The sequence below is a fragment of the Coregonus lavaretus genome (genome assembly GCF_964263955.1).
Source record: "Coregonus lavaretus genome assembly, chromosome: 19".
NCBI lineage: Eukaryota > Metazoa > Chordata > Actinopteri > Salmoniformes > Salmonidae > Coregonus > Coregonus lavaretus.
In genome coordinates, this window is record NC_140006.1 from 24,132,369 (window position 1) to 24,148,486 (window position 16,118).

Sequence of the window (16,118 nt, forward strand, 5' to 3'; positions counted from 1 at the left end):
GTTCTTGGTCACCTCCCTGACCAATGCCCTTGTCTCCCGATTGCTCAGTTTGGCCGGGCGGCCAGCTCTAGGAAGAGTCTTGGTGGTTCCAAACTTCTTCCATTTAAAAATGATGGAGGCCACTGTGTTCTTGGGGACCTTCAATGCTGCATAACTTTTTTGGTACCCTTCCCCAGATCTGTGCCTTGACACAATCCTGTCTCGGAGCTCTACGGACAATTCCTTCGACCTCATAGCTTGTTTTTTGCTCTGACATGCACTGTCAACTGTGGGACCTTATATAGAAGGTGTGTGCCTTTCCAAATTATGTTCAATCAATTGAATCTACCACAGGTGGACTCCAATCAAGTTGTATAAATATCTCAAGGATAATCAATGGAAACAGGATGCACCTGAGCTCAATTTCGAGTCTCATAGCAAAGGGTCTGAATACTTATAAGGTATTTCAGTTTTTTCTTTTTAATACATTTGCTAACATTTCTAAAAACCTGTTTTTGCTTTGTCAAGTTGGGGTATTGTGTGGAGATTGGTTAGGGGAAAAAAACAATTTTATAAATTTTATAATAAGGCTGTAATATAACAAAATGTGGAAAAATTGAAGAGCTCGGGAAATACTTTCCGAATGCACTGTATAAATGCCTGGATTTTCTTCAATTTCAGTGAGACTCTTATTCAATGGGTAAAAGTAATGTATAGCAACCCCAGGTGTAAAATAGTAAATAGTGGCCACTTCTCAGACAGTTTTGAATTGTCAAGAGGAGTTAAACAAGGGTGTCTGCTGTCACCATATCTATTCGTTATGGCCATCAAAATGCTAACTATTAAAATCAGATCAAATAACAACATTAGAGGATTAGAAATCCAAGGCTTAAAAACAAAGGTGACCGTGTATGCCGACGACTCAAGTTTTATATTAAGTCCGCAAGCTAGATCCCTGCAATATCTCATTGAAGGTAACACTTCTGGACTCTCTGGGCTAAAACCTAATTATGGTAAGTGTAACATATTACGTATTAAAACATTAATTTCAATAGGTAACTAGTAGAAATAGACAAGATCCTGCAACCATGGAGAGGTAAATACCGGTCTATTTATGGAAGAATTACACTGATTAACTCCTTAGTCATATCTCATTTTACTCACTTACTTATGGCGCTAGCTACTCCTGAAACTTTTTACTTAGATTACTAAGAAAAGCTTATCCATTATTAAAAAATGGCCTTTTTGCCTTTGTGCAGATTGCCATGTCTAATTTCCATTTTTTTTAAATAAAACCTTTTTCAAAGTATCTCTCTTTTTCAAACAAGCATTGCAGAGCTGGTTACAATACCAATTTCATCCCCCTGAAAAGATAGAATAAATATGACAATAAATATTATGGTTGAACTCAAATGTGCCGGTTGAGAAAATACCTGTATTTATGGAAAATATATTTGAAAAAGGGTATTTTGTTTTTAAATGATATTGGAATGGTAGAGTTATGAATTGTATGGGAAGGTCTGCTCAATCGAGCCGATAGGTCGCTGGTTTGGGTCCCTGTTTTGACTTGGTGGGAGATCTGTGAACGTGCCCTTGGGTAGGGTGTTGACCCTGGTTGCTTCTGTGGGCCGCTCTGTTAGATGACTGAATGTAATGTAAATGTTGAGCGGCTTCACTACAGGTAGATTGTATGTTTTAATATTCAATAAATGAAAAATAAATAAAAATTAAATAAAATACAGGATTGTACAATATTATATTGTATTGTACTCTTTATTGCGGCGTTACAGTATACCTTACAAGGCCCTACTGTACCATAACCTGACTCATGGTAATCCTATCTCCTCTTCCCTGGCCCTCTACATTGGCACCTCTAGAGTCCTCAGATGGGCACATTCATCGGTGTGTACCTGCCCTGCATGCAGAACCTCCTGGGAGTCATCCTCTTCCTGCGTCTTACCTGGATCGTTGGCACCGCTGGCATCATGGAGTCCTTCGCTATTGTCGTCATGTGCTGCACCTGTGTGAGTACTTTTCAATAGAACTATGTAAGAGTACTAAGGTGTGAGTAATATAGGTCTACAATACATCTAGTATGACTATTTACTTTCCTCCCTTTTGACTACCGTAATTCTCGGACTATAAACCGCGCCTTTTTCCCATTTTTCGACCCTGCGGCTTATATAACGGTGCGGCTAATCTATGGATTTTTACAGCTAACGGCCACTAGAAGACCTCCTAAATCTATGGATTTTACAGGTTACAGTCCACCAACTTTAACTCTATGGGCTCTATGACCGGTCCGCGCCCCCCACCTTTAAGCGGCGGGCTCCAGCAGGAAAAGCTGGAGGCCGGAAAAGAGTGAGACGGGTAGCGCGTGGAACCGAGAGTGGTACGAGAGACAGAACGAGAGACAGAACGAGAGCAAGACAGACAGACATTACGAGAGCGAGACAGTTTGTCTCTTTCCCGACAATCCCCTCTGTGCACGAACCCTTACATATGGTAATTAAACATTAAAACACCTGCGGCTTATAGTCCAGTGCGGCTTATATATGTACACATCATTCAATATCATTCAATTTAGCTGCTGCGGCTTATACTCCGGTGCGCCTTATAGTGCGGAAAATACGGTATTTACTTTCCTTTCTTTTTTTTCTTCTTTATTGGGGGTGGGGGAGTTTACCCCCCTTTTTTTCTCCCCAATTTCGTGGTATCCAATTGGTAGTTACAGTCTTGTCCCATCGCTGCAACTCCCGTACGGACACGGGAGAGGCGAAGGTCGAGAGTCGTGCGTCCTCCGAAACACAACCCAACCTAGCCGCACTGCTTCTTGACACAGTGCCCACTTAACCCGGAAGCCAGCCGCACCAATGTGCCGGAGGAAACACCGTACACCTGGCGACCGAGTTAGCGTGCCAAACCCTCCCCTACCCTGGACGGCGCTGGGCCAATTGTGCGCCACCCCATGGGTCTCCCGGTCGCGGCCGGCTACGACAGAGCTCTAACCAGGATCTCTAGTGGCACAGCTAGCACTGCGATGCAGTGCCTTAGACCACTGCGCCACTCGGGAGGCACTTTACTTTCCTTTCTTTTGGGGAGTTGTACTATACTGTAGTATTCTCTGTCTATCTTAGCCATCTCATTTTTCACTCCCTGAGGAAATTGTATCCATACACCCAACAATGCTAGTATTTTGTATTTTTTCCTCCCTTACAGACCATGCTGACAGCGATATCAATGAGCGCTATTGCAACAAATGGTGTAGTGCCAGGTAATGCCAGTTCAACTTATTTTCACCTTGAATAAGAAACCTCAACCTGTGATTTTATGGAGACATGGTTATTTAACACTATAGTACTGTCAATATTTTACCTTGGTGGTTTATTTTGGTGGTTTTACCTGGATCTGTTCTCTTTCCCCATGCAGCCGGAGGCTCCTACTACATGATCTCCAGGTCTTTGGGACCAGAGTTTGGTGGGGCTGTGGGCTTGTGCTTCTACCTTGGCACAACGTTCGCTGGCTCCATGTACATTCTGGGTACTATTGAAATCCTACTGGTAAGGATGGAACAGAATGCCTGGTCATGATATACTGTAGGATGTACACAATGTTTCGAGCCAGGCGTTTTTAATGACCGCATGACTCTTCCAGAAGTTGATACCTTGTTATAGCCTATAACAATGGCCCAGAGTTTTTCCTGAACATGTCACATGGTCAGGCCCAAACAATGTTTCATGAAGTTAGTGTCCTAGCTGTCTCCTATTCTTGTTCCAGACGTACATCGTGCCGAACAATGCAGTGTTTGTGGCAGAGAAGAAGGAGGACGAGACGGAAGCCATGCTGAATAACATGCGTGTGTACGGGACCTGCTGTCTGGCACTTATGGCTCTAGTGGTGTTTGTGGGGGTCAGATATGTCAACAAGCTGGCCCTGGTCTTCCTGACCTGTGTGGTGCTCTCCATCATGGCTATCTACGCCGGAGTCATCAAGACCGTCATAGAACGACCAGACTTCCCGTGAGTTCGATTTATGAGTTATAGTTAGTCTATTGGCATAGGAAATGCTTGTGCCTGTGTTTGTCTAGTCAGAGTAATATGCACACTGTATATGACCAGTCATCTGATCTTATGGGGCTGATATCAGAGAGACACATATTAATAGACTCTTTTATGCAGCGGTTACAGTGGCCAAAAGGAAAATATTATATTTTCTTTACACAAGAAAATCTCCTTATGGATATTTGTATGTTTCCTACAGAATCTGTCTCCTGGGGAACCGTTCCTTGCAGAACCACAACTTTGAGAAGTGTTTGAAGACTGAGGTGATCAAGAACGTGACGTATACCACCAAGCTGTGGGAGCTGTTCTGTGGCAGCCCCCACCTCAACGCTACCTGTGATGAATATTTTACCCTGAACAACGTGACTGAGATCCAGGGCATCCCAGGCCTGCTCAGCGGGGTCATCAAAGGTCAGCCACAACCCACTGTCTGGGGAACATTACTACACTGGACAGGCTTGGTGAAGACCAACACAGTAGAAATGTTACCAGGCCTACTACATTCTTACTACTAGTTACTCACTTACCATGGTCATATCATAACTTATCAAAGTATTATCATGAACAACGCAGACTGGGAAGAGACACACACACACAGGCACACACACACGCTAACAAACGTACATTGTAATGTTATAATATTGTTGCATTGTGGTATTATACTTGTTGTATTGTAGATATTTAGTGGTAGAGTAGTGGTGTAATAATGTGTTACAGTGAGGGGAAAAAAGTATTTGATCCCCTGCTGATTTTGTACGTTTGCCCACTGACAAAGACATGATCAGTCTATAATTTGAATGGTAGGTTTATTTGAACAGTGAGAGACAGAATAACAACAAAAAATTCCAGAAAAACGCATGTCAAAAATGTTATAAATAGATTTGCATTTTAATGAGGGAAATAAGTATTTGACCCCTCTGCAAAACATGACTTAGTACTTGGTGGCAAAAAATCACAGAGGTCAGACGTTTCTTGTAGTTGGCCACCAGGTTTGCACACATCTCAGGAGGGATTTTGTCCCACTTGCAGATCTTCTCCAAGTCATTAAGGTTTCGAGGCTGACGTTTGGCAATTCGAGGATGAGGATCTCATCTCGGTACCTAATGGCAGTCAGGCTTCCTCTGGCGAGCACATGGAGGGCTGTGCGGCCCCCAAAATAAATGCCACCCCACACCATGACTGACCCACCGCCAAACCGGTCATGCTGGAGGATGTTGCAGGCAGCAGAACGTTCTCCACGGCGTCTCCAGACAGTCACGTCTGTCACATGTGCTCAGTGTGAACCTGCTTTGATCTGTGAAGAGCACAGGGCGCCAGTGGCGAATTTGCCAATCTTGGTGTTCTCTGGCAAATGCCAAACGTCCTGCACGGTGTTGGGCTGTAAACACAACCCCCACCTGTGGACGTCGGGCCCTCATACCACCCTCATGGAGTCTGTTTCTGACCGTTTGAGCAGACACATGCACATTTGTGGCCTGCTGGAGGTCATTTTGCAGGGCTCTGGCAGTTCTCCTCCTGCTCCTCCTTGCACAAAGGCGGAGGTAGCAGTCCTGCTGCTGGGTTGTTTCCCTCCTACGGCCTCCTCCACGTCTCCTGATGTACTGGCCTGTCTCCTGGTAGCGCCTCCATGCTCTGGACACTACGCTGACAGACACAGCAAACCTTCTTGCCACAGCTCGCATTGATGTGCCATCCTGGATGAGCTGCACTACCTGAGCCACTTGTGTGGGATGTAGACTCCGTCTCATGCTACCACTAGAGTGAAAGCACCGCCAGCATTCAAAAGTGACCAAAACATCAGCCAGGAAGCATAGGAACTGAGAAGTGGTCTGTGGTCACCACCTGCAAAACCAGTCCTTTATTGGGGGTGTCTTGCTAATTGCCTATAATTTCCACCTGTTGTCTATTCCATTTGCACAACAGCATGTGAAATGTATTGTCAATCAGTGTTGCTTCCTAAGTGGACAGTTTGATTTCACAGAAGTGTGATTGACTTGGAGTTACATTGTGTTGTTTAAGTGTTCCCTTTATTTTTTTGAGCAGTGTATTTTTTAAATGGTGATGTAGTTGCCTTAATCTTGTTTGGACCCCAGCAACCGTAGCTGCTGCCTTGGCAGTGGCTAATGGGGATCCTTATACAAATTCCAGGTTTGTCTTCTCAACCTGTTGTTTGAATTAGGAAGTCAAAATAGTTCTATCTTTTTTTGTGTTATTTCTCAATTGGAATACATGTGTTATTGCATAATACAAATGTTTAAATGGCTAATGACAAAACATTTGGATATAAACAGTTTATAGTCTACTATAATGTGACTCCTCTGTGTCCCCCTTAGACAACATGTGGGGTGACTACGGGCCGAGTGGGATGTTGGTAGAGAAGAAGAATCTGTCGTCTGTCCCAGCCCAGGATAACTCCAGAGATATCTACAAGCCTTACATCTTCAATGACATCTCAACCTTCTTCACTCTGCTGGTGGGAATCTACTTCCCCTCTGTCACAGGTTGGTATATCGGCCATATTGGCACCATAGACATAATGTAGCTACCATAATATTACATTATTTATTGATTGTCACCCTCAAGCAGAATGTAGGGGTGCTACTGTAACTTACGGTTTGGAAGAACTATGTATTTTCTGTTATGGTGTTTTCTGCTTCATGTATGATGGTGATTTCCTGAATTTCAACTTCTGTACAGTGGGGAAAAAAGTATTTAGTCAGCCACCAATTGTGCAAGTTCTCCCACTTAAAAAGATGAGGCCTGTAATTTTCATCATAGGTACACGTCAACTATGACAGACAAAATGAGAAAAAAAAATCCAGAAAATCACATTGTAGGATTTTTAATGAATTTATTTGCAAATTATGGTGGAAAATAAGTATTTGGTCAATAACAAAAGTTTCTCAATACTTTGTTATATACCCTTTGTTGGCAATGACACAGGTCAAACGTTTTCTGTAAGTCTTCACAAGGTTTTCACACACTGTTGCTGGTATTTTGGCCCATTCCTCCATGCAGATCTCCTCTAGAGCAGTGATGTTTTGGGGCTGTCGCTGGGCAACACAGACTTTCAACTCCCTCCAAATATTTTCTATGGGATTAAGGTCTGGAGACTGGCTAGGCCACTCCAGGACCTTGAAATGCTTCTTACGAAGCCACTCTTTCGTTGCCCGGGCGGTGTGTTTGGGATCATTGTCATGCTGAAAGACCCAGCCACGTTTCATCTTCAATGCCCTTGCTGATGGAAGGAGGTTTTCACTCAAAATCTCACGATACATGGCCCCATTCATTCTTTCCTTTACACGGATCAGTCGTCCTGGTCCCTTTTGCAGAAAAACAGCCCCAAAGCATGATGTTTCCACCCCCATGCTTCACAGTAGGTATGGTGTTCTTTGGATGCAACTCATCATTCTTTGTCCTCCAAACACGATGGGTTGAGTTTTTACCAAAAAGTTCTATTTTGGTTTCATCTGACCATATGACATTCTCCCAATCCTCTTCTGGATCATCCAAATGCACTCTAGCAAACTTCAGACGGGCCTGGACATGTACTGGCTTAAGCAGGGGGACACGTCTGGCACTGCAGGATTTGAGTCCCTGGCGGCGTAGTGTGTTACTGATGGTAGGCTTTGTTACTTTGGTCCCAGCTCTCTGCAGGTCATTCACTAGGTCCCCCCGTGTGGTTCTGGGATTTTTGCTCACCGTTCTTGTGATCATTTTGACCCCACGGGGTGAGATCTTGCGTGGAGCCCAAGATCGAGGGAGATTATCAGTGGTCTTGTATGTCTTCTATTTCCTAATAATTGCTCCCACAGTTGATTTCTTCAAACCAAGCTGCTTAACTGTTGCAGATTCAGTCTGCCCAGCCTGGTGCAGGTCTACAATTTTGTTTCTGGTGTCCTTTGACAGCTCTTTGGTCTTGGCCATAGTGGAGTTTGGAGTGTGACTGTTTGAGGTTGTGGACAGGTGTCTTTTATACTGATAACAAGTTCAAACAGGTGCCATTAATACAGGTAACGAGTGGAGGACAGAGGAGCCTCTTAAAGAAGAAGTTACAGGTCTGTGAGAGGCAGACATTTTGCTTGTTTGTAGGTGACCAAATACTTATTTTCCACCATAATTTGCAAATAAATTCATTAAAAATCCTACAATGTGATTTTCTGGATTTTTTTCCTCCTCATTTTGTCTGTCATAGTTGACGTGTACCTATGATGAAAATTACAGGCCTCTCTCATCTTTTTAAGTGGGAGAACTTGAACAATTGGTGGCTGACTAAATACTTTTTTCCCCCACTGTATGTGTGTGTTTCTGTCACAGGAATCATGGCGGGCTCCAACAGATCTGGAGACCTGAGAGATGCCCAGAGATCGATTCCCATCGGCACCATCCTGGCCATAGCAACTACTTCTTTTATTTGTATCCTTGGGGAAACCGGTGTGGTGTGTTTGTGTGTGGTGTGTGTCCATGTATGATCTGTGATACAGCACTATTTCTATCTTAAACACAACTCCCAGACATGACCTGTGTGGTCCTATTTGGTGCCTGTATCGAGGGTGTCGTTTTGAGAGACAAGTAAGTACTATTTAAGCATTATCTTTATAATGAAAAGTGCTATATAAAATACAGTGCCTTGCAAAAGTATTCATCCCCCTTGTTGTTTTTCCCTATTTTGTTGCATTACAACCTGTAATTTAAATGGATTTTTATTTGCATTTAATGTAATGGAAATACACAAAATAGTCCAAATTGGTGAAGTGGAATGAAAAAAATTACTTGTTTCAAAAAAGTGTAAAAACAAAAAAATGGAAAAGTGGTGCGTGCATATGTATTCACCCCCTTTTGCTATGAAGCCCCTAAATAAGATCTGGTGCAACCAATTACCTTCAGAAGTCACAGAGTCTGCAACAACACTAAGCAAGAGGCACCACCAAGGAAGCGGCACCATGAAGACCAAGGAGCTCTCTAAACAGGTCAGGGACAAAGTTGTGGAGAAGTACAGATCAGGGTTGGGTTATAAAAAAATATCCAAAACTTTGAACATCCCAAGGAGCACCATTAAATCCATTATTAAAAAATGGAAAGAATATGGCACCACAACAAACCTACCAAGAGAGGGCCGCCCACCAAAACTCACAGACCAGGCAAGGAGGGCATAAATCAGAGGGGGTGAATAATTATGCACGCTCAAGTTTTCTGTTTTTTTGTCTTATTTCTTGTTTGTTTCACAATAACAAATAATTTGCATCTTCAAAGTGGTAGGCATGTTGTTTAAATCAAATGAAACAACCCCCCCAAAAAACAATTTTAATTCCAGGTTGTAAGGCAAGAAAATAGTAAAAATGCCAAGGGGGGTGAATACTTTCGCAAGCCACTGTACATCTATTATTATTCCACAGTTAGTATTCCAAGTAAGTACTATTATTATTTACAACATGTCAATAGCTGTTATGTCATTATGTAACTTTGATGCGGAAGCCTTCACTGCTCTGTATCATTTCTATATCAAATATCTATTTGTGTCATTCATACAGATAGCCCCTTGTTGCGCATTTAGAAGGAAAGACTGCACGTAAACGGACAGCGTTGTAAAGAGAACATTGTGTGCCAATAAGTTCAATGTCATGATGTAGGGTGTTTAGCTGTTCTGTCCCAATCAGCCTAAGCTTATTACATGGGTTTTTCATGATGTGTACAGTATGTGCTCAGATTTATGTCTCTCAATTTGTCTCAAACAGTCTTTCTTTCAGTCTAGTTCTGTTCTGTACAATATCAAATCAAATCAAATTTTATTGGCCACATGCGCCAAATACAACAGGTGCAGACATTACAGTGAAATGCTTACTTACAGCCCTTAACCAACAGTGCATTAATTTTTTTATAACAAAGTTAAATAAAACAACAACAAAAAAATTGTTGAATAAAAGAGCAGAAGTAAAATAAAATAACAGTAGGGAGGCTATATATACAGGGGGGTACCGGTGCAGAGTCAATGTGCGGGGGCACCGGCTAGTTGAGGTAGTTGAAGTAATATGTACATGTGGGTAGAGTTAAAGTGACTATGCATAAATAATTAACAGAGTAGCAGCAGCGTAAAAAGATGGGGTGGGGGGCAGTGCAAATAGTCCGGGTAGCCATGATTAGCTGTTCAGGAGTCTTATGGCTTGGGGGTAGAAGCTGTTGAGAAGTCTTTTGGACCTAGACTTGGCACTCCGGTACCGCTTGCCGTGCGGTAGCAGAGAGAACAGTCTATGACTAGGGTGGCTGGAGTCTTTGGCAATTTTGAGGGCCTTCCTCTGACACCGCCTGGTATAGAGGTCCTGGATGGCAGGAAGCTTGGCCCCAGTGATGTACTGGGCCGTACGCACTACCCTCTGTAGTGCCTTGCGGTCAGAGGCCAAGCAGTTGCCATACCAGGCGGTGATGCAACCAGTCAGGATGCTCTTGATGGTGTAGCTGTAGAATTTTTTCAGGATCTGAGGACCCATGCCAAATCTTTTCAGTCTCCTGAGGGGGAATAGGCTTTGTCGTGCCCTCTTCACGACTGTCTTGGTGTGTTTGGACCATGATAGTTCGTTGGTGATGTGGACACCAAGGAACTTGAAGCTCTCAACCTGTTCCACTACAGCCCCGTCGATGAGAATGGGGGCGTGCTCAGTCCTCTTTTTTTTCCTGTAGTCCACAATCATCTCCTTTGTCTTGGTCACGTTGAGGGAGAGGTTGTTATCCTGGCACCACATGGCCAGGTCTCTGACCTCCACCCTATACAGTACCTGTGTTTGTATAACATTCAACTGTGTGTGTTTCTGCTACAGATTTGGGGACTCGGTTAAGAAGAACTTGGTGATTGGAACTCTGGCATGGCCTTCTCCGTGGGTAATCGTGATTGGCTCCTTCTTCTCCTGCTGTGGGGCAGGGCTGCAGAGTCTCACCGGCGCCCCTCGCCTGTTGCAGGCCATAGCACGCGATGGGATCGTCCCCTTCCTGCAGGTAAGAAGGTCCTATAGACTCTGTCCTTGCTATTGCATCTGGACAACAGAAACACTTCAGCTAGTCTCTTTCTCTCTCTCTCTCTCTCTCTCTCTCTCTCTCTCTCTCTCTCTCTCTCTCTCTCTCTCTCTCTCTCTCTCTCTCTCTCTCTCTCTCTCCTTTAGGTGTTTGGTCATGGTAAAGCCAATGGGGAACCTACCTGGGCCCTCTTGATGACTGCTGGGATCTGTGAGATTGGAATCCTCATTGCATCACTGGATGCTGTTGCCCCCATTCTCTCAATGTGAGTGTTTCGCTCATTGTGAATAATCTTGCCTCAATGCGAGTATTTATTTTCTTCACGGTCTGTGTGTAAATCTACCAAATGTGAGTTTGCGTCAGGTGTTTCAGTTGTTTATTTTGTTTTGTTTTTTACTTCATGAATTCTATAGTGCTTACAGTTAGGGGAAAAAAGTATTTGATCCCCTGCTGATTTTGCACGTTTGCCCACTGACAAAGACATGATCCTGAGTTCGAATCCAGGCTCTGTTGTAGCTGGCCGTGACCGGGAGACCCATGGGGCGGCGCACAATTGACCCAGCGTCGTCCAGGGTAGGGGAGGGAATGGCCGGCAGGGGATGTAGCTCAGTTGGTAGAGCATGGCGTTTGCAACGCCAGGGTTGTGGGTTCGATAAAATTAATGTATGCGCTAACTGTAAGTCGCTCTGGATAAGAGCGTCTGCTAAATGACTAAAATGTAAATGTAATGATCAGTCTATAATTTTAATGGTAGGTTTATTTGAACAGTGAGAGACAGAATAATAACAAAAAAATCCAGAGAAACGCATGTCAAAAATGTTATAAATTGATTTGCATTTTAATGAGGGAAATAAGTATTTGACCCCTCTGCAAAACATGACTTAGTACTTGGTGGCAAAACCCTTGTTGGCAATCACAGAGGTCAGACGTTTCCTGTAGTTGGCCACCAGGTTTGCACACATCTCAGGAGGGATTTTGTCCCACTCCTCTTTGCAGATCTTCTCCAAGTCATTAAGGTTTCGAGGCTGACGTTTGGCAACTCGAACAGCTCCCTCCACAGATTTTCTATGGGATTAAGGTCTGGAGACTGGCTAGGCCACTCCAGGACCTTAATGTGCTTCTTCTTGAGCCACTCCTTTGTTGCCTTGGCCGTGTGTTTTGGGTCATTGTCATGCTGGAATACCCATCCACGACCCATTTTCAATGCCCTGGCTGAGGGAAGGAGGTTCTCACCCAAGATTTGACGGTACATGGCCCCGTCCATCGTCCCTTTGATGTTGTCCTTAGCAGAAAAACACCCCCAAAGCATAATGTTTCCACCTCCATGTTTGACGGTGGGGGATAGTGTTCTTGGGGTCATAGGCAGCATTCCTCCTCCTCCAAACACGGCGAGTTGAGTTGATGCCAAAGAGCTCCATTTTGGTCTCATCTGACCACAACACTTTCACCCAGTTCTCCTCTGAATCATTCAGATGTTCATTGGCAAACTTCAGACGGCCCTGTATATGTGCTTTCTTGAGCAGGGGGACCTTGCGGGCACTGCAGGATTTCAGTCCTTCACGGCGTAGTGTGTTACCAATTGTTTTCTTGGTGACTATGGTCCCAACTGCCTTGAGATCATTGACAAGATCCTCCCGTGTTGTTCTGGGCTGATTCCTCACCGTTCTCATGATCATTGCAACTCCACGAGGTGAGATCTTGCATGGAGCCCCAGGCCGAGGGAGATTGACAGTTATTTTGTGTTTCTTCCATTTGCGAATAATCGCACCAACTGTTGTCACCTTCTCACCAAGCTGCTTGGCGATGGTGTTGTAGCCCATTCCAGCCTTGTGTGGGTCTACAATCTTGTCCCTGACATCCTTGGAGAGCTCTTTGGTCTTGGCCATGGTGGAGAGTTTGGAATCTGATTGATTGATTGCTTCTGTGGACAGGTGTCTTTTATACAGGTAATAAGCTGAGATTAGGAGCACTCCCTTTTAGTCACCTGGGAGCCAGAAATCTTTCTGATTGAGAGGGGGTCAAATACTTATTTCCCTCATTAAAATGCAAATCAATTTATAACATTTTTGACATGCGTTTTTCTGGATTTTTTTGTTGTTATTCTGTCTCTCACTGTTCAAATAAACCTACCATTTAATTTCTTTGTCAGTGGGCAAACGTACAAAATCAGCAGGGGATCAAATACTTTTTTCGCTCACTGTACCTGAGTATTGTTTGAATTGCAAGGGAAATCCCAATCCTTTCTCCTCTGTGAATCCTACCTCTCATTGCCCTTTTAAAAGGCCTGTTGGTCTGAAGTAAGTCACTTTTCTTTGTCTATTCTGTGGGGATGGGTTTCAGGTTTTTCCTGATGTGCTACCTGTTTGTCAACCTAGCCTGTGCCGTCCAGACACTGCTACGCACTCCCAACTGGAGGCCCAGGTTTAAGTTCTACCACTGGTGAGTTCATTTCTCATTCCAAAAGCACCAAATGCTATTATATTCCATTCTGGACCTTTGGACCCACAAGGAGTGCAGGTGTTTTTTTCAACAAAGCACTAACCCACCTGATTCACCCAATCAACTAATCATCAAGCCCTTGATTAATTAAATCAGGTGTGTTAGTGTTGGTATGGTATAAAAGTAGGTGTCCAAGAAAGACCAGGACTAAGGAACACTGACCTAATGTCTAGCCAAACAATAAGCCCAATCAATAAGCCCCTGTTCTCTGGTCCCTGCAGGACTCTGTCATTCCTGGGGATGAGTCTCTGTCTCTCCCTCATGTTCATCTCCTCCTGGTACTATGCCCTGCTAGCCATGTCCATCGCTGGATGCATCTATAAGTACATTGAGTACAGAGGGTAAGAGTTTGGTTTCCCAATAACAGCTCAATAACATTGTACTGTATTGTAATTACATTGGTTGTGGTCCTTAAATGTGTGACTAACAGCTTTTATGTAGTGTGCCCATTCCCCACACAATAAAATATAACACAGTATCATACATCTCTACGCATGTCCCACCCTTTCTTTAACCCATGTTCTGGACTCTGTGTTATAATTGGCTTCAGTTTGGTTACAGTTTGGTGCATTGCTTTTGTTACCTAATGTGTGAGATCTCTGAAATCCTATAGTGTTTCTGCCTTTTTTAACCCACTACCTGATCTCTTTTTCCTCTCAGGGCAATGAAGGAGTGGGGAGACGGGATCAGAGGTCTGTCCCTGAACGCTGCTCGCTATGCTCTGATCCGCCTGGAGGAGGTGCCAACACACACTAAGAACTGGAGGTGAGAGGCTGAGAACAGTGTAGAGCGTAGGGTGGGGATGACTCCTGGACTAAGGGCCAAAGTGTAGTGATGATAAAACTCTGCCTCTTCAAAGAGTATGTTAAATAATCCCCCTCCTAACATAAACACATTGAGCATCTCCAGGCCTCTAAGCATACAGCTGCTGATGTGCGCCTTTGGAACGTTTAGAAAGTCTAATAAATAAATGTAATTTACACCATCACAATAACTCCATTATTTATTTTAGTCAGGTCTAAACAAACATTATGATATGAAGAGAATGTATTTCAGAAGAACAGAATATGAGTTGGCCTACTGTAGGTCTATGTTATCTGGCTATGCTCCATGCCATAGGTTGTAGGCCTGTTCATTAAGCTGACAAGATATGCTTATAAGTCCTGTGGCATTTTATAGTAAGAAGAATATAATTGAATTTAGCTGAATAAAATAGAAAGGATATTTTTTCCATTACAGAGCGAGTGCGCATATGAAGTGGCTATGTTGAGCGTAAAAGTGATAATTTGAAACTGGTTCTATATGCTAGATTTAGTTATTTGGTAGCTTTAGTTGTGAATGATACAAACCTTAGAATGTCTTTGAAATTAAAACATACAGTCAAGTAAGTACACCCCCTGGAAAGTGGTGTTTCTATTTTTTTTATTTTTATTACATATTTGGACACATGGATATTTGAGCTAAATTCCCACCAGATTCATTGATTTAAGGTAACCCAATTTAACAAATCACACCAAAAAAAATTACTTTGAAAATTTTATGCAATTAAAATAAACAGAAATTCATTTTCCTTATGCGGAAAAAGTTAGAACACCCCTACCTTTACCATCACATAAAATGGCTAAAATTAGAATTAGGTGCACCAAAACAGGTGCAAATGATTAGAAAATCATTAGAGAGAAACTTCCATAAAGATTAGAAACTTGGTCTGGTTTGGTCTTAACCATATGGGTGTGTGGTAACACATCATGCCAAGATCAAAATACCTCCCCGAGGCCCTCAGAAGAAAGATTATTGATGGCCATGAGTCTGGGAGGGGTTACAAATCCATTTCCAAGCAATTCGAAGTACATCATTCCACTGTCCGACGGCTCATCTATAAATTGAGAAAATTCCAGACCACTGGCAATCTACCTAGGACAGGTCATCCCACCAAATACAGCCCAAGAGCTGACCGAAAGATGCTCATAAAAGTCTCTAAGAACCCCAGGGGGTAACATCAAGGGATCTACAGGCCTCTCCTGCCACAATCAATGTTGAAGTGCATGAGTCAACTGTCAGAAAGAGACGCAAATTTGGCCTACATGGGACGTCAGGAAGGAAGAAGCCTCTGCTCTCAAAAAAGAATATCAAGACACGACAGATGTTTGCTAGACAACACCTGGGTAAAGACCAAGACTACTGGAACAATGTGCTCTGGACAGATGAGTCAAAGGTGGAGTTGTTTGGCCGCAATGCCAGATGCAATGTTTGGCAAAAATGAAACACTGCCTTTGAACAGAAGAACCTCATACCAACCGTAAAGCATGGGAGACGGTGGCATTATGGTTTGGGGCTGCTTTGCTGCCTCAGGGCCTGGCCAACTTGCTGTCATTGAGTCAACCATGAATTCTATATTGTACCAGAGAATTCTTGAGGAGAATGTGAGGCCATCTGTCAAAAAGCTGAAGCTGAACTGAACATGGATCTTGCAACAGGACAATGATCCAAAACACAAAAGCAAAGCTACAACAGAATGGCTCAAAGAGAGGAAATGAAGGGATATGGAATGTCAAAGCCCAGATCCTAATCCTA

General features: G+C 43.4%; 1 protein-coding gene across 2 annotated transcripts in view; it reads left to right on the top strand.

Annotated features, from left to right (window-relative positions):
• The window catches only part of LOC311146684 (solute carrier family 12 member 7-like), a 99,215-nt gene that overhangs the window by 62,552 nt on the left and 20,545 nt on the right, over positions 1 to 16,118 (top strand). For both annotated transcript variants that reach the window (XM_084183215.1, XM_084183216.1), the window contains exons 4-16: positions 1,857 to 2,003; positions 3,199 to 3,253; positions 3,409 to 3,539; positions 3,757 to 3,998; positions 4,240 to 4,451; positions 6,374 to 6,541; positions 8,358 to 8,456; positions 8,555 to 8,612; positions 10,853 to 11,027; positions 11,192 to 11,310; positions 13,386 to 13,484; positions 13,766 to 13,885; positions 14,205 to 14,309. In XM_084183215.1, coding sequence (XP_084039341.1) covers positions 1,857 to 2,003; positions 3,199 to 3,253; positions 3,409 to 3,539; positions 3,757 to 3,998; positions 4,240 to 4,451; positions 6,374 to 6,541; positions 8,358 to 8,456; positions 8,555 to 8,612; positions 10,853 to 11,027; positions 11,192 to 11,310; positions 13,386 to 13,484; positions 13,766 to 13,885; positions 14,205 to 14,309 — 1,730 coding nt within the window. The remainder of the gene's footprint in view (positions 1 to 1,856; positions 2,004 to 3,198; positions 3,254 to 3,408; positions 3,540 to 3,756; positions 3,999 to 4,239; positions 4,452 to 6,373; positions 6,542 to 8,357; positions 8,457 to 8,554; positions 8,613 to 10,852; positions 11,028 to 11,191; positions 11,311 to 13,385; positions 13,485 to 13,765; positions 13,886 to 14,204; positions 14,310 to 16,118) is intronic.